Below are 25,584 nucleotides of genomic sequence, written 5' to 3' on the forward strand. Positions count from 1 at the left end.
TGTCTATGTACGTGAAAGGGATGACTGAGCCCACGGCTGCTAAAAGCATCTCTCAATTACTTATATTTCATTAGGTATTTAAAGATTAGGTCGGGGAGTAGAGGATGAAAGGGGTTTTTTTTCTTTATCTTTTAATAAGAAACTTGTATTTGCAGATAGGAAAAAGACCAAAGACTGTAGCGTCTTACGTGCTCCTCTTTTCCCCGCTGCTTCCTCCGCCTGGGGTGGGGGTAGGGGAGCCCGTGGAGATCCTACAGGGAATAAAACCACGTCCCTCTTGGGTCTGCTGCTTACCACAGCCCTGCCCTGGTGCCCCAAATTGATGGGTAAGGATGCTCCGTGCTGGAATTCTCATGACGTAGCCTCGCTTGCAATGCAGGGGACCGAGAAATGTACGTGGGAATTAAATATATGGGGCTGTGTACGCTTTAAACTTGAGCAACCGAGGGGAGGATGGTCTCTTCTCTGTGCCTGCCTCGTCCCTCCAATGTGAGGAGCTTTGAGAGGTTCCTGTAGTCACTTGCTTTGGCTGTCTCCACTGTCAAACCCGTTTCAGGGAAAGGATGTCCTCCTTAGCCTTGGGGTGCTCCAGCCCTTCAGTCAAAAAATAACCATCCCTGGGATCTCTAGAAAATTATGTGGGATCTAGAAAAAATCAGGGAGGATCAGATTAACCTTGTCCTAAACAAAAAAAAAAAAAAAAAAAAAAAAAAAAAAAAAGGGGGGAAGATTTTATAATTGCTAAATCTAGAAGTAAGCAGACCTGCTTTTCAAGGCTAACTCAACCTCCTTCTTATGAATCTCCATCTTTTGGCTATAGTTATGTGAGATGACAAGTTTATGATCCTCAGTGCATGCCAGCTCTTGATAATTTTAAATCTTTCCTAAAAAAAAAAAAAAAAAAAAAAAAAGAAGCAGGGGAAAATAGTTTAGAGAAGGGCTTCCAGCTGTCTGTATTTAAAGACGTGGGAAGGAAGGAGAGCCTGGATCCCAGTGTAAAACAAACCCAGCAGCTTCCACGTCCCCGTTAGGGCAGACACATGTGGCAGGACCAAGGCTGCTCCTGGTGCTGTAGCTGCATGATGACAGGAACAGGCTGCATCTGCACCAGCGTGTGCTCGGAAGGGGGGGAACAGTTCCCCCCCAACCTTCTCCCCAGCAGCCCAAACGGTATTTAACGTCCCCCCGTGGGCAGGTTGAAACAAGTGATGGAGTTGCTTGAAGGCAGTTTGCTGGTGAGCGGTTGGGTATGGCAACACAGACTTCACTGACACCTCGGGATGCTGGCTTCGTTAGTCATTTAACCAGACGCAGAAAGCTCTGACTTGGGTAGACTCTGGGGGGAGTGAGGAGAGCTGGGCACACCGGTCCCACCACCCTCTGTATCACCAGATGTTCGTGGGGTGTGGGCAAGGAGGACGTGAGGAGCTTTAGCCCCATCTGAGGGTGTGTGTCTATGGGGTGGAGGGTGGTGGAAGTGCCCAGCAGCCCAGGCACAGCACTGATTTTGGGGACACAGGGTGACTCTCTGCATCCCACTGCTTGGGTTTTCCACCTGGTTCTGGATGCAGCCACCCCGTGAGGTGCTGAAAGGCCATTATAAGGTCTCCCCGGAGCCTTCTCTTCTCCAGGCTGAGCAGCCCCAACTCTCTCAGCCTGTCTTCATAGGAGAGGTGCTCCATCCCTCTGAGCATCTGCACGGCCCTCTGCTGGACCCGTTCCAACAGGTCCATGTCCTTCCTGTGTTGAGGACTCCAGAGCTGGACACAGTGCTCCAGGTGGGGTCTCACAAGAGCAGAGCAGAGGGGCAGAATCCACCCCCTCACCCTGCTGGCCACACTTGTCTTGGTGCAGCCCAGGATGGGGTTGGCTCTCTGGGCTGCCAGCACATGTTGCCAACTCACATTGAGCTTCTCATCCGCAAACACTTCCAAGTCCTTCTCCTCAGGGCTGCTCTCAATCCATTCTCTGCCCAACCTGTATTTGTGCCTGGGATTGCCATGTCCCAGCTGCAGGACCTTGCACTTGGCCTGGTTGAACTTCGTGAGGTTCACATGGGTCCACTTCTCCAGCCTGTCCAGGTCCCTCTGGATGGCAGCCCTTCCCTCCAGCGTGTCAGCTGCTCCACACAGCTTGGTGTCGTCAGCAGACTTGTTGAGGGTGCGCTCCATCCCACTGACCCTGTCTCTGACAGTTGTTGTTGTTGTGCCTTGATTCCTCTGCTTTTTCAGTTGTAACAGCCTCGGGGCCGTAAGAAGCGCAAGGTGAAGTGGAGGTGATCCTGGTAGCTGGTGGTTGTAGCTGGGAGCCAGTGCAGACCCTCAACCCTCCCTCCAAGCTTGCTATGAGACTTAACTCCATCTCTCTCTACTGCTGTTCTCTCCTCGAGGTGTGTCCTGTCCCCCGAGATGCACCTGGAGGGCTGAGGTCTGTCCTCTTCTGAAGCACAGCATCATTTCTTGCAGTGGTTTAACCCTGAGACTCAGTACCTCAAGGTCATCTTTCCTGGTATAAACCAGTTTCACCTGTAGCTGTGGTCCCTCTGCTCGTGTGTTGGAGCCTCAGAAGTCCTGTGCTCCTCCTGAGTTTGAAAGAAGCACTTGGTGCTGCTTCTTTCAGCTCAACCGAATGTGCAAGGCCGGGAAGCCAGCAGGGAAATTCTGCCTCCAACTCAGAAAGCGGAGGAACCAGGTAAAATAAACACTTGCCTTCTGAAGTGGTTCCTTGGGATTGTACCCACACAGACTCTCCCATCTGCTCTGTTCTCCACGGGGTTGAAGGCGGCAGGATCTGCTCAGGTGAGCACCCCACCTGGGAGATGGTCGGGTAGGATTTTGCTACGAGGGAGAAGAAAACCGAAGGGGTTTTTTCTGTTCATAACATAAGAATCCTGCTTCTAAGCTGTGCCTTTAGGCGTATATTTAAATGGCAAGAGCTGTCAGTTTTTCTTCCGTTGGAATTTATTCTTGTTGCTGCGTTCAGGCGAGGGTGTACAGTGAAAAATGGTTGTCTCTGGTGGCAGCTTCACTCCTCAGCCTTGCACTGGTCAGAAATGGCCTTGTTTAGCTCTGCTGCTGGAAAAAAAATAGGGCCCTCGGACAGTCTTGCTTTGCTTTTGTTACCTCTGCGTGGAGTCAGCGTGGCAATGGAAAGAGGAGAACCAAATGATGGTACCAAACTGGGAGGGCTGGCCGACACTCCAGAGGGCTGTGCCACCACCCAGCGTGACCTGGACAGGCTGGGGAGCTGGGCAGAGAAGAACCTGATGAGGTTCAGCAAGGGCAAATGTAGGGTCCTTCACCTGGGGAGGAAGAACCTCAGGCACCAGTGTAGGTTAGGGGTGGGCCTGCTGGAAAGCACTGCTGAGGAGAAGGATCTGGGGGTCCTGGTGGAGAGTAAACTCTCCATGAGCCAGCAATGGGCCCTGGTGGCCAAGAGGCCAATGGGATCCTGGGCTGCAGAGGGAAGAGTGTGGCCAGGAGGTGGAGGGGGGTCATTCTCCCCCTCTGCTCTGCACTGGGGAGGCCACAACTGGAATCCTGCCTCCAGTTCTGGGCTCCCCAGTTCAAGAGGGACAGGGAACTGCTGGAGAGAGTCCAGCGTAGGGCAACAGAGATGATGGAGGGATTAGGGCAACAGAGATGATGGAGGGATTGGAGCATCTCCCTGATGAGGAAAGGCTGAGAGAGCTGGGGCTCTTGAGCCTGGAGAAGCAAAGACTGAGGGGAGACCTTATTTATAAATATCTAAAGGGTGGTTTGAAGGAGGATGGAGCGGACTCTTTTCAGTGGTTCCCAGTGACAGGACGAGGGGCAATGGGCACAAGCTGGACCATGGGAAGTTCCACTCCAATCTGAGGAAGAACTTCTTTGGGGTGAGGGTGGCAGAGCCCTGGCAGAGGCTGCCCAGGGAGGGTGTGGAGTCCCCTTCTCTGGAGATCTTCAAGCCCCACCTGGATGCTCCTGAGTGATGTGCTCTGGGCAACCCTGCTTTGGCAGGGGAGTTGGACTGGATGGTCTCTAGAGGTCCCTTCCAACTCTGACAATTCTGTGATTTCTTGATTCAAAAAAAGTCGGCTTCCATTCCTCCTCACACATCGTCACCAGGCTTTGGGCATCTTTGTTCTCCCTGCTCTTCAAGACAGGAGTGTAAATCAGAGTCCCCGGGACAGGTTTCAGCCTGCAGAGGTGTTTGTGGAGGAACCCTAATTTGACATGTAGACCCTTTCCTATTGCTCTCTGCTGTGTCCAATAGTTGTTCGTGTTGCATCAGAGGAGCGTTTTTCTGCAATCTCTGCAGTTTCTGTGGGGGTATCGACAGCTTCCATGCCCCACTTTTGCTGCTTTTCAAAGGATTGAGCTAGTAACCCTGTTTTTCTGCAGCGTGACATGGCACTGCACCTCCTGCAGCACAGGGGATTTTAGAGGGTCATTCGCACGGTCTGTGGTCACGACAGGGTCGCTCAAAGTGACGGTTTAAGTCTTCAGCCTCCTTGGTGAAACTCTTACAAAGGGAACTCGGTGACGAGCACTGATTTGGTGGCGTAAACTTTTCCATCAGACTCTCTGGGCTGGGTTGTGGGCAACAACTCTCCTCTTCACCAGTTAGCACAAGCCTCCTGCTGCAAATCCCCAGTCACCCAGTTCCCCGTTTGATTGATTGTGGGAGGGGAGGACGCTAGCTTTGAATGAACCGCCAAGTCTTAAAATATTTGGCAAGTTTTCCTCCTAATGCTCGAGTCCTGGGGGAAAGGGATCAGGTAAGAACCTCAGCTTTTGAGCGTGGAAAAGAAAGTTTTACGCCTCTAATGGCTGGAAGGAAAGTACAGCCACTCTTGGCTGGCTTCACCTAAGGCTTAGAAACGAGGAGACAAATTAATACTGTTTCTGATTTGCTTCTTTTTCTGCAATGTCTAGCTTTTAAGCTAACCTCGACTGGAGAGGGGGCGGAGGCTGACTCATGGCTTTTGAAGGCTGGGGTTGGCAGCTCTGGAGACCAGCTCCCATGTGCTCTTGGTTACGCCGATGTCCTGTGTGCCTGGGAAATTTGGGGTGGGTGCTCTGGTTCTCGTGGCGCTGCTCGTTAACCCACATGTGGCTGGATGTAGGTGGCCTGCCCTCCTCTGTCATTTGGCTGGCGCTAACACATCAGCGCTGCACAAATCTGCCTTCAGTTAGCTCTTTCCTTCTCCCAGATGTGCCACGGCCCCTGTGGGGTGAGGTATTCGGGTCTGCAAGGGGAGTCGCTGCTGGAGGATCATCATTCACCCTGGTTTAATTAGAAGCTCAGAGACCGGGCTTTGCATTGAAAAAGTTAGGGGTTTTCGTTTGGCTTCTGAATCCCCCTCTTGTCTAAAAAAAATAAAATTGCTTATTATCAAGAATATTACTGTCCTGCTTGAGATAAAACTGCTGGGTGACTTCTAGATGCATCCCAGTCTTGCCAGTTAACAGTGGGCTGAAGGAGAGGATCAGCTGGCTTGATTTAATAGCAGAAGCAGAGGAAAGCTGATGGTGGTGCAGGCTTGGCTTTTTTTTTTTTTTGTCTGCAGTGATCTGTAGCTCAGAGGAGCCCATCTCTGGTAATTGACTATTAAAGGAGATTGCTTGCTGAGGTGCGCTGTCTCGCCGTTTCAATCCTGTAAGGAATAAGTCTCTGATCAGCTGCACATCGGGCTCTTAAATATAATCTGCCTAATGACTGGAGGGCTTTGACCTTCTGGTATTAAGGCGCCCATGTTTTGGGTTATAAACCAAGCCTTTGGGGGTGGGGGGCCGAGCAGGGGTGGGGTTTTTTTTTCTGAAATGGTAATATTCCAAACAACAAAGGCTGCTTTTTAAACTTGGAGCGAGACTTGGAAGCGGCACAGAGTCAGCCTAGAGATAAGTCTCTTTTAGCTGGGGATTTCTAGGATTGCACACGTGTTACCGCACGCCTGGACCACCGGTTAGACACCTCCCTGGCCACAGAGCCTTTGTCCCAGTTGCTGCGCATGCAAATAATGGGGGTTTGCCTGTGTTTACCCAGGTTGGAAAATTAAAAAAAAATCTGAGCCCGGAGGGACTGGAGCTTCCTTTTGTGTTATGAGAGGTACCCCGCCGAGAGGCGGTGGAAGCAGCGCTCGCTGCCCTGCTTTGCAAAGACACGGCGGCTCCGGGAGGGTTCTGGAGGTGTTGGAGGAAGGAGGGTTAGTCCCGTTGCTTAGCAAGGATTCCCACTGCCATTTTAAAAGAGCTTTGCTGCCAGATTCGGGAGGGAATCCCAACCCAGGCCTGGAAGAGAGCAAAAGCATGAGGTGGGAGTCAGAAAGGGCTGGGCAAAAGGAGGGGCTAGCTGCCAACAGGGGCAGGCTGGCTCTTTCCCTCTTCAATTCCTGCTTTTATCCAGTTTATTCAGCTGGGCCAGCCCCTGGCACCATCCTCCACAAGGGAGGATGCAGGGGAGGAATGTTCCTCGTCCTGGGAGGCTCGGGACACCCTCCCCTGGGCGTGGGGAGAGCGCAGATTATTTGGATGCTTTTTGGTCCTGTTCTCCCCCACCCCAGTTGGTTGATGTACATCATCCTAAAGCCTTGATATCACATAGTGATGGACACAGCGGGCTAGAAACGGGAAGGGGGACAGGACTCGTGCTTGCTCTGCTGCTTCAGAGTAACTGCCGCAGGAGCAGTTAGTATTTCATTGCTGAGATTAAACCTGGATGAGGGGAGGGAAGGGAGAATGTGGCTAATGGAGAACACCTGCCTCTGACAAGTGCCCAAGCCACTAGAGACCCCACAGCAATTTTGTAAATCACAAGCAGGTTTTCAGCCTTCCCAGAAACGTGCGCTTCTAAAGGCTAACCATCAAATGGCCTAAATTACTGATCCAGCAGATTAATCTATAAATTGAGGTAGGCTTAGAACAGCCATTGGAGAGAAGAGTGGTTAGTAAATGGTACCTGGTTCAGTGCTCTCCATCTCTTGTTACTCTGACCTGACAAATCACGCGGCCTCTCGTTTGTGTTACAGGAAAATATATTGTGGGAAGGCTGTTGAAATGGGGATTTTCTGATCTCTGGGAGGGAGGGCTTCTGCGCTGCAAATAAGTGGGAGACGGGGGGTGGTGAGCAGTGCCTGGAGCCTCAAAATCCAGCCTGCCTGTTTTCCTTGCCTATCTCTGCCTTTCTTGCTCCAGACGCTCGTAATCAGAGCATATTGCAGGTATGTTGGATTGCTCATAATAAAACCTCAAAGCAAGGCTCAGCCGTGGGAGTGGTATATTCCAGTTGTAACCTGAAGTCAAAGAAAACTGCTCCGTGCTGCACGTCCCGCTGAGATGAGTCAGGTTGCCACCTCTTTCTAAGGTGACATTACAGGATGTTTGTCTGCAGACTCTGGCTTTTTATTTGGGAGGGGAGAGGAGGGAGGTGGTTTCCTTTGCATCAGCAAGGGCAAAATAGGCTTTTAATAAAGCTTAAATTCTGCAGCTGCTAAGTTAAAAAAAAAAAGAAGTGCTGGCACTCTGTCCTCCTGGAGATGAGCCTTTTCCAGCTCCCTGCCATGACCCAGGGATGCGAGCCATCCCTTCTGGTCTTTATTTTTTTTCCCCTTTGTGCCACTTTTCTTGGACGAGGATAATGGGAGAGTTTCTTCCCTTGGCAAGGCTTTACCCTGCTTGGACTTTCCTGCAGAGGGAGATGGTTTCGGTTGGGAATGGAAGGAAAAGAGTCTCAGAAGGAGAACTGCCGTAGAAGAGACGTCCTGGGGGGGGGCTGTCACTTCTTATTGGGTATAAACCGACTCCTCAAATCTCTGATTGCAGATCCTGAAGAGAACTAGAAATTCAAAAGCAGTAAGAAAGCTAAAAGAAAAGGAGGAACAGTTTTGTATGTGATAACAGTAAACCTTTCCACCGAGGTGCAGGTGTGGGTCAGCTGAGCACCGCCGGAGATGTGAGAGCAGGCCTGCAGAAATGCCAGGTTAAAGTCCAGGAACGCGTCAAGAACACTTGGTACCAATATTACTGCCATTGAGGCAGATGAGGGAATTTTTTTTTTTGTTCCTGAAGAAAGTTTCCTGTTCCGTGCTGGTCTCCTGGGATGTTCAGCGTGACCTCCTTGCTATTTGCAGCGTCCGGTCCTGGCGCTGGAAAGCCCTGTGGTGTGGTTTGCAGGCAGGAGGGGACACAGGACCTGCCTGCTCCAGGTTCCTGATGAGCACAGGCTAGTTTAGGTGGACTTCAGTAAAATGATGTGTTATCCCTGCTCCTCCCCTGTTATCCCTGCCTCTCTTCTCCTTTCAAATGTATTTTTCTTCCCCTTTGTTCACAGTAGCTTCTGAAGTGATTAGAATTGTTTGCAGGCGGATTCTTCACTGTAAACCACTGGAATAATAGAAACATGGAATGGTTTGGGTTAGAAGGGACCTTAAAGATCATCCAGTACCACCCCCTGCCCTGGGCAGGGACACCTCCCACCACACCAGGTTGCCCAAAGCCCCCTCCAACCTGCCCTTGAACCCCTCCAGGGATGGGGCAGCCACAGCTTCTCGGGCCAACCTGGGCCAGGCTCTCACCACCCTCCCACCAAACAAGTTCTTCCCCACAGCTCAGCTCCATCTCCCCTCTTTCAGGGTCAAACCCTTCCCCCTTGTCCCATGGCTCCCCTCCCTGATCCAGAGTCCCTCCCCAGCTTTCCTGGAGCCCCTTGAGGAACTGGAAGGGGCTGGAAGGTCTCTCCGGAGCCTTCTCTTCTCCAGGCTGAACCCCCCCAACTCTCTCAGCCCCCCCTCCCAGCAGAGGGGCTCCAGCCCTCCCAGCATCTCCGGGGCCTCCTCTGGCCCCATCCAACAGCTCCATGTCCTTCTGCTGTTGGTGGCCCCAGAGCTGGAGGCAGCACTGGGGGGGTCTCTCCAGAGTGGAGCAGAGGGGAAGAGACCCCCCCATCCCTCTCCCTGCTGGCCACGGGGCTGGGGATGCAGCCCAGGCATGTTGCCAGGGCAAGTGGAGCTTCTCATCCACAAACACTCCCAAGCCCTTCTCCTTAGGGCTGCTTTCCATCCATTCCCCACCCAGCCTGGATCTGTGCTTGGGATTGTCCCAACCCAGGTGCAAGACCTTGCACTTGGCCTTGGTGAACCTCGAGGAACCAAAAGCAGGCGGGATGGTGTCTCCAGCAGTGTGGGTCTTTGGGTACTGTGTGCTGTCAAGCCTTTCACTGGTCCTCATCTGGGAGTTTCACCGAGAAACTGGTGCTGGGGGAACAGGGTCTGAAGCAAAGACACAGAGAAACTTTCCCCGGGAGTTCTGATGTGTAATTAAAAAACAACCAAACAAAACCAGGTAGAGGGGTGAGAAGGTTTAAGGGATTGCTTAACAGGTCGGGTCAAAGGGAATTTCTCTGGCCTGGGGTCACAGAGACAGCTGAAAATTGGGCTTGGTTGAGACATGAAAGCCAAGAAAAGCCTTGAATTGCCACGGGAGTGTGCAAAGGGCAGGGATTTCATAGGTTTGTAGCTGGAAGGTCAGAAGTGGCTGCTTGGGCACCCGGTCCCAGCTCCTGCCCTGGCTGGGGTCGTGGCGTTTCCCTGCGAGCGCTTGCGGTTGAACTCCAGCCTGCCTTTCTGGAAGAGGCATCCACTCTGCAATGGAAAGACTTACAATTTGGGATCCACCACATCCTTTGGGAAGCTGTTCCCATGGTTAATGCGTTTACCCGCCTCGCTGTTACAGTTCCCTGAAGGACTTTGAGCCCGGGGCTGGCAGCCTGCCTGCCTCGCTCCGCGCTGCTGCTCCTCCTCGGCTCCCTGCCTCCCCAGACAAAAGTCCTGCTACAAAAGGGACTCAATGACCTGCCCCGGGTCATTCAGGCTGACTGGGACAATCGGGGACCTGGACCTCCTCCCTCCAACCAAGAGGATGGGAATGGATTTGTCTGTTCATTCATCAGAGCCCGCTGCCTCTCCTCTCCTCCCTGGGTGATGCCCGCTCTGCTGGGTTGCCCTCGGCAGCTGGTGGGTCAGGCAGGGTTTGAGAATCGGCGCTGGCCTCGTACCAAGCAGAGCCTGTGGGACGCTCAGCCGTGAATTCCAGAGACGATGGGTCATGAAAATCCTGGCCCCGCCATCCCCCTCTGCGGGGGGCTGCTGGAGGAGGTAGTGGGAGCCCCGCTGGGTTGCAATCCCCACCTTCAGGGAGAGCGGTGGCTTCTTCCCAAGCAGCTTTTTGGGAGGTGGACGTTGGCTGCAGAATCCGTTTGGGAGCCTCCTGCTTGGCGTGGGCGGAAGGGAAGCCTTGCTCTTACCCCTCTGCCTGTCTCCAGCTGGAGGATGACAACCCAGCTTGCGGCTGGGAGAACTCAGCTGCTTCCATCTTCTTCCTCTGGGGACTTGGAATCTATTTCTAGTGAGGTGGGTCCCTGGGAAGGGGAAGGGCAGCTCTTTGAAGCGGCTGCTGCCAAAGCGGGCAGGCACTGGGAGGTAGCCTTGCCAGCCTCAGGCATTCAAAACACTTCAGTCAAGCCCTGAAAAAAACAAAAACAACAAACCCAAACCATGGGATAATCTTAGTTTCTTAGGTTTTGTGCTCTCTGCGCTGTCCTCTGGTTTGTTACTGAGCTGTTTCTGCAGCCACCAGCCTTAGAAAGTTGTGGTTGGGAAGAAAAGCTCGTCCTTTCATCCATTTTACCCGAGGTTGGATTTCAGGTTTTCTACAGACAACACCTTTAAAGCTTTTAGGGTATTTCCCTCCGTTCCTTACCCCCTGAAGTACCCTCTTTGATCCGGATCCTTTTGCCAGCTCTTAATCTGTGATGGGACACTTTCATGGAAGGGAAGGTCATTGTGATGGATACCCCGGTGATGTTATCCTTCCCAAATGCAATTAAATGCGATCAAACCCTCATTCTTGTTTTATGGCTGCTTGTAGCAGTGCCTAAATGTTTATTGCCCCCCACATGCTGCCAGGCCAGGCTTTTCACTGGCAGATATTATATTATATTATATTATATTATATTATATTAGTGCTATTTATTAACTCAGATGACGCTGCAAAGCAACTGCTCCGCCGGGCTCTAGCTCTAGTGACATGTTTGTGCTCGGGAGCCCTGATGCTCATTCACCCTGACTTAATTTCCCGGGAATTTTCCCCTCTCTGAGGCTGCTGAGCTTTGCAAACATTTGCCGGTGGAAGGCGGTGTATTTGTTTTCATCAGAACTATTCTTAAAGCTGTCGGATTAATTGCTGGGGGAGGAGGGGGGAGGGATCCCTCCCTACTTCTGTCCTGCCTTTCTCACCTCATTTTGATCAAAGATCTGATGCAGTGGGAAGCTCATCAGGACCAAGGCTGTCTATGAGTCCCAGGGACTCTCCGTCACTGGTGGGGTGGACACTGGGGGTTGTTTTCTCCAGGCTGGAGCAGCTGGGGGGGGTTGGTGAGATCCTCCTTGCGTGACACCCTGTGCTGTGAGGAGCAACCTGGGAGCTGCACCAGCTGCTCTGCCGTCCGCCCCCATTCACGTTGAAATCCCTTTAGTGCTGGAACAATTCCATTAGCGGGACGTTCTTAGGCCTGATGTGGAAGCGGTTTCTCGGCCCATTAAAACCCAGTCCCCGCACCAGTCCGCAGGGCCCGTCATCACCAAGACATTCCCCGCGTACCTCCGGGCTGCTCGCAACTGAAACCCCGAACAAAAGAGCTGCTGTTAGACAAAGGCAGAAGGAACCAGCCTCTGAAGAGAGGAAGAATTTCTCCTCTGTTTGCCAGCAGGTTTTTTTTCTAACTTTTTTTAAAATTTTTTTTTTTAAGGATCGGTCACCAATTAATCTGTGTCATTTTGCAGACAAAGCTGTCAACTTTTTTAAGGTTGCGCGGTGGAATAACACCAGCGCTGTGAGTTCTAGCGGCCCTGGGTGTTCTCAAAGAAATGCCTTTTAAGATGAAAAACGGTCTGTGCTTGGTCCCAGCCCAGAGTTGTGGTCGTTATTGTTTGATTTGAAACATCTCGACTGAACCCAGTGAAGTCAGTGAGAGCTGCAAGTGTTTGCAAGTCAAGTCACACTTATTTCCATGGCTAAATATGGGCGTAACGCAGGGTGTTACTCTCAAATACTCCAGCATATGACCCGAGCCGTAGCCCAGCCAGCGTGTGCCGTGCCACAGCCACCGACTTGCCGTAGCTTCTGGCACCTTGCGGGTCATCAACCTGCTAAGACGTGGGTGCCGAAAAAGCATCGTGCCTTCTCGCTTTTACCTTTTGCCCTTTGCCTGCTGTCGGGGTGTGAGATGCCTCGCAGGCACGGAGGAGTGTAAACTCCATGGTAACTTGTTTATATGTGCATTTTTGCAGATTTCTGCCCAGTGGATCAGAAATGAGAAGAGTAGAAGGGGGGTATCTTTCCCCCCCCTGCCCCCTGCACACACGCCCAGGGTGCAGACAGCCTTAGAAAAGGCATTTCTTGCCACTTCTCAGTGGCAGCGCTAAGATACCAAATGAAATAAAGCCAACCCCCTTGGGGGTGGGGTAGGGGGGGGGTGGTTCCGTGCTGGTGTAGCAAAAGCCATCTGAAGTTGGCGCGTTATTATCCCAAAATGTTTACGCCACTGAAGAGCAACGTAAACTCTACGTGACATCTACCCCCCCCCGCCCTCTGCACACACGCACAGGGTGCAGACAGCCTTAGAAAAGGCATTTCTTGCCACTTCTCAGTGGCAGCGCTAAGATACCAAATGAAATAAAGCCAACCCCCTTGGGGGTGGGGTAGGGGGGGGGTGGTTCCGTGCTGGTGTAGCAAAAGCCATCTGAAGTTGGCGCGTTATTATCCCAAAATGTTTACGCCACTGAAGAGCAACGTAAACTCTACGTGAAGAGCGCACATGTTTTTTCAATGAAAAGAATACACGCAGGCAGTGCTGTGCAGGTTCAGATGAACCCCCATCGGGAGAATTTGGGGAGTTCTGGGTGCACGTGAAGTGGCCCTGGGGTGGCAGGAGAGGGTCTGGGTTTGTATTTTAGGGATGCCCTGGGCGGAGGAGAGCTCATGTGAGGAGCTGCTGCAGTTCCCAGCTGGGAGGGGGCAACTCGGTCAGCGTTGGGCCGCAGCCACGGCGCTGAGTTAACGGGGGTGTAGCTTGGGCTGTGGCCCGAGCCCCCAGCTACAGGTCCTTGCCCATCAGCCGAGCACCAGGCAGGGCTGGGTAGCGCTGGGTGGGAGTCCTCGACGTCTTCATAGCACCAGAAGTCATTTGAATGCTACGGCTCTTTCAATTAAGCTCCTGTTGAGCTCCATACGCAGAGATTGTAACGTAATTTGGCTGGGCCCCGCTGCAAATGGGTTGGGAGAGTCTGCTGCTGGAACAGCCTCCGTCTGTGCTGGGGGCTGGAGAGGGGCCAGCGCGAGCCGTGGTCCCCGCACAATGTCACACTCATTAGGAGTCAGGGGCGGGGAGGGGAGATTTTGTTTTTGCTAACATAGTTCTGCCAGTACAGCCCGCGGGGCAGCTGCAGCCCTACTGGTACAGAGGGGGCCTTATGCCACTGGGAATTGTCCCCGGCGCTGGGGGCAGGCAGGGATGCTGCTGGGAGCACCTTTATCCCGCGGTAACAGCCCGTGCGTGGTGTGTGCTGCCCAGCTCCACAACTGCAACTCTTTATTTTGTTGACAACCACCCCATAGCAACTCGGTCTCAGAGGCCCAAGGAAAATATTTTGCTTCCTCTGGCTGTTAGGAAGCGGGTTCTCCATGGCAGCAGTCCCTTCACAAAGGGTTCAGTCCCGCGCAGGAAACCCTGGTCCGTTCCCTAATGAGCCCTTCCTGCTGATAAGGGGACCTGCAGGCCAGGGGCTCGGCCCGAGCCAGCCAGCTCCCTGAGAGCTGATGTGCTTCTTGTCCTCCAAATCCTCTGAAATGAGACTCCAGCCTCTCAACCGGGTCCTCCAGAGAGGTGGGTGCAGACCTGGGTGCTACAGGATGGGACCTGCTTGAGGAAAGGCCAAGCTGTGCCCTTGGGTTACTGCTCTCTGCCATTCCTGAACCGAAGCATCCCATCTCTTCCCTGCTCAGAAAAATTTGCCTTTTGGTGTACAAGGTGTACAAAGAGACCCAATTCTGGTTTTATTCCTGGAATAACTCTATTTATGTATGTGCAGTATTACTGTCTATTTACACCTGGGTTGTCCCCCAGTTTGGCAAGCGGACTGGAGAACAAGGTGGTCCCACATCTGTGCCGTCCCGTTTTGGAGCGAGGCAGCCCTTAGATCTGGTTTTCCAGCCCTGCACTTTGGAAATGCCCCTCCGGCCCGATGCATGACGTGGAGATGAGCACAAATTATTGGGGTATCGCGGAGAGATCTCATTGACTGGGTTCTTGGCGTGATGCTCTGCAATCACCACCTGCCATGGTGGTTTTGCTGATCCTAAGCTGGTACCGTGACACTTGTTCCCCTCCTGAAGGTGAGGTGTGTTCTGCTGGAGGGAAGCAGCGTTGTGCAACTTGTAAAGGCCCGTAGAAACTCGCTGCACTGATTTAATGACAAATCCAGCCATAAACCAGTAGCTGGAAGAGCAGAACGTCGCCCTTTGGTGGGCCCTTGCTCGCTGCTGCTGGGAGGTGGGAGTGACATGGCTTTTTCCGCTGTGACAAACCTCTGTTCCCCACTGACTATATTTAGACACAAATACATCCAGCACCCCTGTGCCCATGGCAAGCTCTGCCTCTGCCTGCAGTGATCCTCGCTGAGGCACCACCATGCAGCTGTTTGCTCTGGAGCATCTGCTCTTGCCTCTCCGTGCCGATGGAAACCGTGTCATCTCGGCCAGGTCACCGAGCTGCCGGCGCATGGCAGTTCACACAATCACAGAATGATTGGAAGGGTTGGAAGGGACCTCTGGAGATCATCTGGTCCAACTCTCCTGCCAAAGCAGGGTCACCCAGAGCAGGTTGCACAGGAACGTGTCCAGGTGGGGTTGGAATGTCTCCAGAGAAGGAGATCAGCTGCCTTCTACATGATAATTGTATTTCACCAGTGTATTTGCGTCTCTTGCTGCCTTTGGATGGAGCTGCCCTCTCCGTCGTGCCCCCTGGCACCACCAAATGGGTTGTGTCCCAGTCGTGGCTGTTTTTCCACATGTGGTGTGGTGCATGCAGTGTGGGAAGCTTTACAATCCTCACTACAAAGATACGGGTTTATAAAAATCACTGCTGCTCCTAGAGCTATTCAGGCAGGTTCTTTGGCTCAATTTATGTGGGATTTAGGGTATAAATGCTGAGTATCTGCCACCAGCTCAGCAAGCAGAGCATATGGACAGGCACCACTGCCCCAGCCGGGCAGCAGGAGTCAGGCAGTCCTGATCCTCTTCCTGCCCCACGTTTGCTCAGTCCTGGCTGCTGCCCTCCAAACAGGGTCATCACCACCCTGCCAGCCCTCCAGCAGCATCCACCCTGCCCTTTATCTTCATTTCCTCCTCACTCGCCTTTTATTTATTTTTTTTTTTCCCACCTGGGATTTCAATGTTTGTTTGTTTGGCGTCAGGGAGGCTTTCTTGTTTGTTTTTTTTTTTGAATACCTGTTGTGACAGGCAGGGCTGAGAACAAGCTGGGCTGCTCTCCACATCCATCCCAGTGCCCACTGAGGAAATGATGCCAAGTGGGGAAAATCAAAAAAAGAAACGCAGTTGGGTTTGGCCTGGGAGAGTTTTCTGTCCTTGGCTGGAGATTTTTCTGTCCTCAGCTGGAGATTTTTCTGTCCTCGGCTGGTTACACAGAGTAAGGGATGGGAAGAGCTGCTCAGTTTTAGGGTCTGGAGAGAAGGACCTATTTTATTGTTCTGGGGGAGGTTCCTGCAAGCTGGTGATAACGGGGCTCCATCATTCTGCTGCCACTTGCTCCATCCATCCAGACCACCCTGACCTTGAGGAGCAGATGGCACCGTGCTTCCCTCCCTCCCTCCCTCCCGTGTGCCCCTCTGCCTTCCTACCAGCATTTTTGCTCCTCCATCGAGGAAGATGATCTGGAGAGGCTGGGAGTGAAGAGCAGAGCTGGGCCACGGGCCACCAGCCAGGTCTCTGCGTACCTCCTCCTCGTGCGACGTCTCTCACACACCCGTGCACGTGGCTGATGGCAGGGAGGAGAGCGGGGCGGGTGATCCGTGGTGCGCTGGGCAGGAATCTTCCACTTTATTGAAATGAAAGTATTTACTGGCTGCAGCAGTTGCCCAGCTGTGGTTAGTTTGTATGAGAACCATTTCCTGCCGTTAAGGAAACTATTCAGCTTTACAGCGGTTCGTGGCAGGAATAGATATTACTATTTACAAAACCTTCTGCTCTTCTCTCTGCCGAGGGGCAGAGTTTCTCACCTGCGTCCCCCTGTCATCACAGCGCTTGGGGTGACAGGAACAGACCTGCCATCGCTGCGAGGACATGTCCAGTGGGACAGGGAGCTGGGCAGGAGGGGGGCTGCAAGGGAGTCAGGGCTTGATCATCATAGAATCATGGAGTGGTTTGGGTTGGAAGGGACCTTGAAGCCCCCCCAGTGCCACCCCCTGCCCTGGGCAGGGACACCTCCCACCACACCAGGTTGCTCCAAGCCCCCTCCAACCTGCCCTTGAACCCTTCCAGGGATGGGGCAGCCCCAGCTTCTCTGGCCAACCTGGGCCAGGCTCTCACCACCCTCCCACCAAACAAGTTCTTCCCCACATCTCAGCTCCATCTCCCCTCTTTCAGTGTCCAACCCTTCCCCCTCCTCCTAGGGCTCCTCTCCCTGATCCAGAGTCCCTCCCCAGCTTTCCTGGGGAGGGACTGGAAGGGGCTGGAAGGTCTCCCCAGAGCCTTCTCTTCTCTAGGCTGAACCCCCAAACTCTCTCAGCCTGTCCTCACAGCCTGTCCTCACAGCCTGTCCTCCAGCATCTCCATGGTCTCCTCTGGCCCTGCTCCAACAGGTCCATGTCCTGCTGTTGGTGACCCCAGAGCTGGAGGGACCACTTGGGGGATCTCCCCAGAGCGGAGCAGAGGGGCAGAATCTCCCCATCCCTCACCCTGTTGGCCATGGGGCTGGGGATGCAGCCCGGGATGATGAAAGTGGTGCCTTCAGGTCTGCGTGGCCTTGAGATGCCATCTTTCTGCACTCAGTGACATTTACTCACCAGCATCCTGTTCTTATGGTGGGATCTGACGTGCTGCTCTGTGTTGCAGGCAGCCAGCAGGGAAGCCGATCATGTTATAGCTTATTTTTGGGTTGGGTTCTTCTGCTTGAAGATTTGCAAAGCCGTTGTGCTGAATGACCTGCGAGCAGATGTCTCCTGCTTGTCCTCTTATGCCAGTCAGTGTAAGTGCCCTTGCCCATTGCAATGGTCTCATCATCTAACGCACACCAAAAACTATCCATCCTGGTTCTGAACCTTCCTCGAGAGTGGATTTTTAGGTAGTAGGTGTAAATTGCCTTTTTTAATGGTAAAGGTGATTTCTTTGGCCGGGGTGGGAGATACGGGTTCTCTCCTTGCCTGGCATGATTTCCTTCTGATGAAATCGTGTCATCTTTGTGAGACCAGATTTATTTCTGCAAAAAGAAAGGTTGTTCCACAGCACCTCATGGAGGGTCACCAGATGTTTTGGCTGTGTGTTGGAAGGTGAGAGAGTGCCGGCACCAAATTGTCTGCTCTGGGAGGTGCAAAAGCCTGTGTTGAGGCCAGAGAAGATGTCCTGCTCTGTAGTCTTGTCTCTCCCACCAAGTACCTGCAGAGTGTTCAGGATGCTTTAGTAGAATCAGCATCGTCTAAAACAGTGGGTTTCTTGGTCCAAGTCTTGCAGCAGCCGCTTTGTCACAAGATCCTCGTTGACAAAGTGGGTTATTGGACACCCTGTGAAACAGGGGCTCAAGGGGCTGGATTTAATCAAGCATCTCACGAAAACTAGCATCTCACTCATGGTTTGTGAAGTCAGTAACTGTCCTCTGCAGTGCGTTTGCTCACGCTGTTTCCCCAAAATGTGCCATAACAAGAGGAGGGGTGAGGGAGCGGGGTGTTAGCCAAACATCAGTCACATCCTCTTTTGTGTTGAGCGTTTGTTTCTTGCCAATCAAGCCCTTCTTAAAAGTATTGCTAGGAGACACGAGTGGGACCTCCCTGCGGCAGAAGCTGTTGTTACCCATGAGAAGGAGGATGGTACAAGGCGGATGGAGAAGCGGCGCAGGGTCTGTGGATTGCATGCTCCCACGGAGAAACAGAGGGTTTATCATCCCCAAGGGTGGCTGTTGGGCTGGAGCTGGGGACACTGCTGGCTCCGTGATCAACACATGAGGAGATATCCTTTCACAGAATCACAGAATCCTCTAGGTTGGAAGGGACCTTAAAGATCATCTTGTCCAACCGTCAACCTAACTGACAAAAATAGACACCCACACAACAAACAAGGAGCATCATCACTAAACCACACCTCCCAGCACCACATCAACCCGGCTTTTGAACACCTCCAGGGATGGGGCCTCAACCACCTCCCTGGGCAGCCCATCCCAATGCCTGAGAACCCTTTCAGTGAAAAAATTTTTCCTAATATCCAGCCTGAACCTCCCCTGGCGCAACTTGAGGCCATTTCCTCTTGTCCTGTCGCCTGTGACTTGAGAAAAGAGACCAGCCCCCACCTCTCTACACCCTCCTTTCAGGGAGTTGTAGAGAGCAATAAGGTCTCCCCTCAGCCTCCTCTTCTCCAGGCTGAACACCCCCAGTTCCCTCAGCCTCTCCTCATAAGACTTATTCTCCAGACCCCTCACCATCTTTGGGCACCCTTTGTTGATTGGAACCAGACATCACGAACCATCACAGGTCCTCCTGCAGTCTGACCCTGCTTCTGGCCATGAGCTTGATCTCGTTGGCCAACTGGTGCTGCTTCAGCTGCTAAATGGTCTCCGTTGGTATTGCACAGAAACAGGAGGTACTTTCCCCAGCGTTACTCTTCCCCAACGGCGACGTGACGTGGGTGTTACGGAGAGGCCGATCTGCGGAGACATCCGAGGTCCGCCGTGTGGAGGGAAACAGGAGGGCAAACGGGAGGAAGAGCTCAGAAGGACCAGTGCAATCATCATCTGTAGCAACCAAGGAAGGAAATAACTGGCTCTGGCGGCAGCGGCGCGGACAGAAATGGCAGTGAATCACAGGCTCGACATGAGTCAACGCTGTCACACGGTTGTGAAAAAGGCAGACGTCACGGGGGGCCGTGTAAGGAGCTGCGTGCTTCCCAAAGGCATCTCAAGTATTCCCCCTGCTCCCGGTGCCCGTAAAGCCACGGCCGGAGCCCTTTCTTCCCCGTTTTGGATGCTGGGTTTGGAGGAAGATGTGGGCCAATAGCAGAGAATGCAGGGAGAGCGGTCAGAGGGCTGGAAACCCTGAGGAATGAGAAAAGCTCGAAAGGACCCGGGATTGTTTAGTCTAGGAAAGAGTGAGCTGAGCAAGGGGGTGGATATGAAAAGCTTTCAAAGACATAAAAGGCTGCTGCTAAAAGTGAGGGAATGATCTGTTCTTAGTAGCTACTAGGAAGAAGATAACGAGTCATAGGCTGAGCAAGGAAATGTAGTCATTGGGGAAAACTTAGATAAGTGAAAGGCTGATGAAGCACTGAAACCTCTGGTGAGTGTGGGGTTGGTGCCAGGAAGCCCTCAGAGCACCCATCTCCGGGTGGGTGGGAGAGGAACTGGCGGGATGCGCTGTGAGACCTTTGTAGCCCTCTTCTCCTACCGCTGGAAGATCATTTTCCAAAGCGTGGGTGATGAAGTCTGCCTCTCAGAGGTGGGCATGTGTTTCCCAGACGCTGCTGACCTTCATGTTAGGAGACAGCTGGGATTAGGTGTGACAGTGACAGTTCACCATCGGTACGGCAGCGGCTCTCCCAGGGCCTGGCTGGGCTGCGGGCTCGCACTGGGATGGAAAGGAGCTTCGTAGTTAGGGACAGGAACACGGAGTGTGTTCACCTATGGTGGGACAACGAGGAGCCCTGGGCTCTCTGTCTGTCCCTCTGGGGTGATGCACAGGCATGGTCCTTGTCTTGAAGGCACCTGAAGGCACTAGGTGGGCCCCGGGGAGTCCCCCAGCCCGGGCAGAGCTCACCAACAGGCTTATTTGCTGGTTCGGTGGCTGATTCCAGCCGTGCTTCTTAATGGTGGAAAGTGAGAGCATGTCTTTGTGTCCTAAATAGGCGATTGTCCTGATTCTCATCCCCGGGATCCATTATGTCTTAGCAAATTACTTTCTCTCTTTTAAATGCCTTAGTGATTAAAGATGCCACAGCAGATACCCTTAATGAGTACAAAAAGGGTAATAATTCCTCTTGTTGGCACTGAATGCAATTAATCAGGCCCCTTTACTTGCTTTTTAAACAGATGAGGCATTTAAGGCCAAGCAAGTTTTTAATTGGACTTTAATGTTTCTCATTTACTTCATTTTGGCACCAGCGTAGGAATTCCCACCCCCAGGTTTGCTGTTGGATTTATTCAGGGTGATGAAAGGCTCAGCGCGGAGTGAAGCCTCAGCAACAGACTCCAACATGTCCTTCAGCATGTGCCCGGCCCGGGCTTGGTCCTGCTTCAAGCAGCACAGAATTGGCCAAACAGGAGCAGAGCCAGGTTGTTCAGCCCAGGACCCTCCTCCAGCGTGTGGCTGACACCAGATATTAGCAGTATTTTTGGAGCAGTCATCAACACAAGGGTGTGACGCAGCCTGCCCTGCTTCGTTAGGTTCCCTTGCCTTGAAGGGACCGTTGACTTGCAAGTATCCTTGTGGCTATCCAGAAGCCTTTGATGGAGGTCCATCAACCTAGACTCTGTAGCTTCAAACGTGGGGTGAATTGTATCTTTTAAGGGATGTTCCTGAGATCCGTGGCCAAGAGAAGAGGCCTTGTGCATGTGAAGGTCATTAATTTATGCCAGGAATTCCCAAAAGATGTGTGAGGACCGACCTTCACCTGTTCTGCAGTCCCCTCTGTGGAGAGGCCTTGAGCACTCTTACAGATGGATGTGTGCATGCAAAGGTCGTTAATTTATGCCAGGAATTCCCATGGGAGAAAATATGTGTGAGGACTGACCTTCACCTGTTCTGCAGTCCCCTCTGTGAAGCCCATCACTGCCTCTGCTCTCACCCCTGGCCACCAACCACCTTGCCTTTGGTTCCTTTTGCTCATGGATGTCCTCCGCTCTGGTTTGGGGATGGCGGTTGCCCGTCAGCGTGTCCCGGGCTGTGTTTCGTGCGGGGACGTGTGCTGGAGCCCAACCCCTGCCCCAACCCAGCTCTTCCCAAGGTTCAGTCGAAAAGACACCAGTCTCGACGTGTGCGAGCCTGCCTGAACCTGCTTTGTTGCTCTGTCTGTGGGGCAGGGATACCTCCAGCAGCCAGGAGAGATCCTGAAATGGCTTCAAGTGGGTTTTCCAGGTGTGTGCTCTGCCTTTTTGCAGGGTCTGTAGAGCAGCGGCCTGAGGCTCCCACCCACGAAGGCCTGGCAGATGGCAGGTTTGCTGTGAGTGTGCTTCAACAGGTGAGATGGTTCTTAGGCCATCAGGGTTTTTTGCACCCAAAACCATTTAGGAGACATCTAGGGACAATGGGACCCCCTAATTTCTACACTCCTCCTTCTCCCACTTCAAAGGGAGGCAGAATTGTAAGCACAAGTGAGTCTGGAAAGTTAAGTTCTGGGCTCCCCAGTTCCAGAAGGACAGGGAACTGCTGGAGAGGGGACAGCAGAGGGCTACAAGGATGATGAGGGGCTTGGAGCTTCTCCCTTCCGAGGAGAGGCTGAGGGACTTGGGTCTTTTGAGTCTGGAGAAGAGAAGGCTGAGGGGGGATCTGATCAACGCCTATAAATACTTCAAGGGTGGGTGTCAAGAGGAACGGGACGGTCTTTTTTCAGTGGTGCCCAGGGATAGGACAAGAGGAAATGGGCACAAACTTGAGTATAAGGAGTTCCACCTAAAGATGAGGAGGAACTTCTTTGCTGTGAGGGTGGCAGAGCCCTGGCAGAGGCTGCCCAGGGAGGTGGTGGAGTCTCCTTCTCTGGAGACATTCAAACCCACCTGGACACGTTCCTGTGGGACCTGCTCTGGGTGGCCCTGCTCTGGCAGGGGGTTGGAGGAGATGATCTCCAGAGGTCCCTTCCAACCCCATGTCATTCTGTGATTCTGTGAAGCGCATTCAGAGAAATAAGTTCTTGAATACCTTGTGTTAATTTAAACACCTTCTGCCTGCCAGGCTGGGGGGCGAGGAGCGTTGCCAGCTGGATCAGCCGTAGCCCTTCTCTAGATCTGTCTCAGAGCATCTTTACTTTAAGTCCCTCCCTAAAACCCGAGGTCTCCCGGTGCAGCGTAAGCAAATATCAGGCAGGAGGAGCAGGCCCTGCCTTCCAGGCTGGGCAGGGACTGCCACAGGGCACGCTTGCCCAATATTTTCTTCGGTTTTGCCTTCTTACTTGTCCTGTCTCCTCTCCTCCCACTCCCTTGCATCTGATACTGGGTTTGGTGGTTGTGCAAGGCTCACATGAAGTCGTGGATGGATAGCCAGGTGTGGGAACCGAATCGCTCCGGTTTTATCTTCTGCCGAGACCATCTTTGCACATTTTGCCCCCCTCCCTTTCACCATTTTTCCAGCTGCTGGCAGATAAGGATACTAGGAGCCATCATGTCATGAAAAATAAGAGAGAATCGCAGGTTGAATGAGGATCAAGGGTTTATTGTGTGATCGTGATGAGACGTTCAGGGCTGAAGGAGAATAAAAGAGCATCCAGCTTGCTCTGTGTCCCCGCAGAGTGACCAGCGTGGGCTGTTGGCACGTTCTCCAGCAGTGGGCAGGGACTGAAAGAAAAAAGAGGGTATTTCTGCTCCTCTGGCTGGGCAGTATGAGGAAGGGCAGGCAGCTTTGTCCTGCCAAGATGCCCTTAATCCAGGGTTGGTAGCCCAAATGTATCTATGTCAGGAAGCTGCAACCCCAAGAGACCATCCCAGCCATTCTTGCATTGAGAATCTTCTGACTGAGGCTTACAAAGATGTTCTTTTCTTTGATCTAATTCCATATAAACTGCGGAATTATTTTCCTTTAGAGGCTTGCAAATTATGGAAGCATAAACCATGCTAACGATGCGATAAGGACAGCTTTGGATGCGTTCCCCAGAGCGGCTACCCCTGGGCAGGAGAGATGGGAGAGCCGTCTGCCGAGCTCACCTGGCTGCCTTCCTTGGCCCCCTACCTCCTCCCCCCTCTGCCCCCCTCCCCGTTCCCCAAATTCCTCCATCTCTCAGGAACGAGAATCATTTCCTCTCCGGCTTCTTGCAGAGGCAAAGGCCCTGCAGACCTGAAGTTATCTCTGGAATGTGTGTAAACACCAGAGTTCAATGGGATGCTGTTTGCTCCCCTCTCCTTGGGAGGGGGTGGGTTTAAGAAGGGGTTAATAGGAGTTTGTTTTACGGGTTCCTAGCCCTGAGAATTGTTCTTCCTCGGAGGGCAACCCGGCTGACCCCGCTGCCTCTGTGTGCATTTCCCAGCACAAAAGGGGAGACGCGGGGGCCCCGCCACGCTGGTGGGATTTCGGTCCTCTAAGAAGAAGGAGATGAAAGACCAAGGTGGTTCCTCCTGCTGAACGGGGTGGGAAATGAGCCTTAGGTTCCGAGTAAGGAGCAGCAGTTCCACCAGGACCTCAAGCTAGACCAAATCCATTTGAGAACAGGCGTGTCGACACCAGCGAAACGGTTAATTCCTAGATGTGTTGTCAGCGCTGGTGACGCACTAAGCCTGGATCCCTTCCAGAAAACAACACTTTAAACCGGAGACAAAGAACCGGGCTTAGCACAGAGGTGATCAGTGGAATGGCTTGGCCTGGGTATATACAAGGGGTCAAACTGGATGATTTAATGATCTCTTTTGGCCTGAAAGCTTTCTGTTCTCTTCAGAAGATAAATGAAAAAGCCCTTTCACACACACATGCACACACAAAAAAAAAAAAAAAAAAAAAAAAAAAAAAGGGACAACTTGAGATATGTGTGTAATGAACTCTGCTGCTTCCCAGGGAACGGCGGAGCAGGATCTGCGGGAAGTGTGACCTTGCAGGCTGCCTGGAGTTGGTGGCCATCTGTTGAGTGGAGGTGGCTCGCCACCAGCAAGGCCCCCGCTCTCCTGACGTTTCTCAGCTCTGTTTTTCACCGCTCGCTTGACGCCCTCTCCCCACATCTGAGTAACGTTCCCTTCCTTCTCTCCGTCAGGGTGAAGAGGCCGAGCGGCATGAGCAGCCTCCTGGGGAAGATCGGCTCCAAAAAGCAGAAGATGAGCACGCTGGAGAAATCTAAACTGGACTGGGAGAACTTCAAGGAGGAGGAGGGGATTGTGGAGGAGCTGGCGATCCATAACCGAGGCAAAGACGGGTAAGGGGGACTTTACCTGGTAGTAGCCCACCACTTCCTATACGTGTAGGAACTCCATCACCTGCTGCAGAGTCCAGCAAACCCCTGGCATTTCTTCAGGATTTATTCCAGGGACACATAAAGCCGGTGGCTGCTGTAGGTACCACAGGGGGACAGGTAGGTCTGCAAGCACCTACTGCTCTCCGCTAACAACCTCATGAGCTCTTCAAGGCCAGCTCAAGTAGAGTCTGGCTGGGCTTTATTTTCCCTCCTGTCCTAATTAGACCCTCCCGGTCTAATGCTGCGCTCCCATGAGGAAACCCAATTGCCTTTGACCTGTTTGTTGGGTTTTGTTTTTTTTTAAAAAAAAAAAACTTTCAAATTGGGAGGTATGTTTTTTGTTCCGTTCTTCAAATGACATGTTCCAGCTGCCTCTGTCCTCCCTCCTCCCACGTAAAGATATATGCAAACCCAGAACAGCTGGCAAAGGTGCCTTAAAGATTATGGCAGCGCTGGGTGCTGATTGTGTGCATCCAGCAACGTTCACTCCAATGAAGTTAATGGAAGTATCGTAAAACTAAATGGCGGTGCTGTAAATAACACAGAAAGTTAATAACGTGCACTGCAGGGAAGGATAATAAGATCAGAAGTGGCGTTTTCACTACAAGTGCTTTGCTAAGCTCTGGGAAAACGTAACCGGCTTAGTGGGCAGCTCATGAAATGCATTTTTCTTGTAAGCTGTTCTTTCACTCTGCGGGAAAAACTCAGGGCTTCTGCATTCCACCCGATTGGATTTTGTATTTCAAGTAGGTATTTGGTGACTGTTGGGGTTTTACAGCTTGGTCTCGCGCCCTTCCACAGCACCACCTTCTCCCTCAGATCCGCCCCCATCTCGTTTCTGGCCACTTGTCCTTGAAGGAGTAGAGCAATCCCGTAGGAGTGGTGGGGAGGGAGGGACAGGGCCTTCCTCCCAGATCCCTGAGGTCCATGGAGGTAGGTGATCTGCATCACCTGCCAGAGGACACGTGCACCAGACCGTCCCCAATGCTGGCTGCTGTGGCCAGAGCCCCAAAGGCAAGGCTTTGTGTTGAAACAGCCCGTGCCAGGAGCCCGCAGGCAGAGCCAGGCCGTGTACCGGCCTCTGAGATGGAGAAGGAGGAGGAGGAGGAGGGTGAGCTTCCCCCATGAAGCACCAGCAGGAGCTGCAGGCTGCTTTGGGAGAACCCACCTGCAGGGAAGGGCTCTGTTC

The 25,584-nt window shown here is 52.7% G+C and overlaps 1 protein-coding gene across 2 annotated transcripts in view; it reads left to right on the plus strand.

Annotated features, from left to right (window-relative positions):
- CFDP1 (craniofacial development protein 1) overlaps positions 1 to 25,584 on the plus strand; it is a 91,672-nt gene that overhangs the window by 40,327 nt on the left and 25,761 nt on the right. The window contains exon 6 of one of the 2 annotated variants that reach the window (XM_014957388.1): positions 24,198 to 24,258. The exons of the other annotated variant lie outside the window; for it this stretch is intronic. Coding sequence (XP_014812874.1) covers positions 24,198 to 24,258 — 61 coding nt within the window. The remainder of the gene's footprint in view (positions 1 to 24,197; positions 24,259 to 25,584) is intronic. 2 annotated transcript variants of the gene reach the window in all.

This window comes from Calidris pugnax, unplaced genomic scaffold (genome assembly GCF_001431845.1).
Source record: "Calidris pugnax isolate Ruff unplaced genomic scaffold, ASM143184v1 scaffold292, whole genome shotgun sequence".
NCBI lineage: Eukaryota > Metazoa > Chordata > Aves > Charadriiformes > Scolopacidae > Calidris > Calidris pugnax.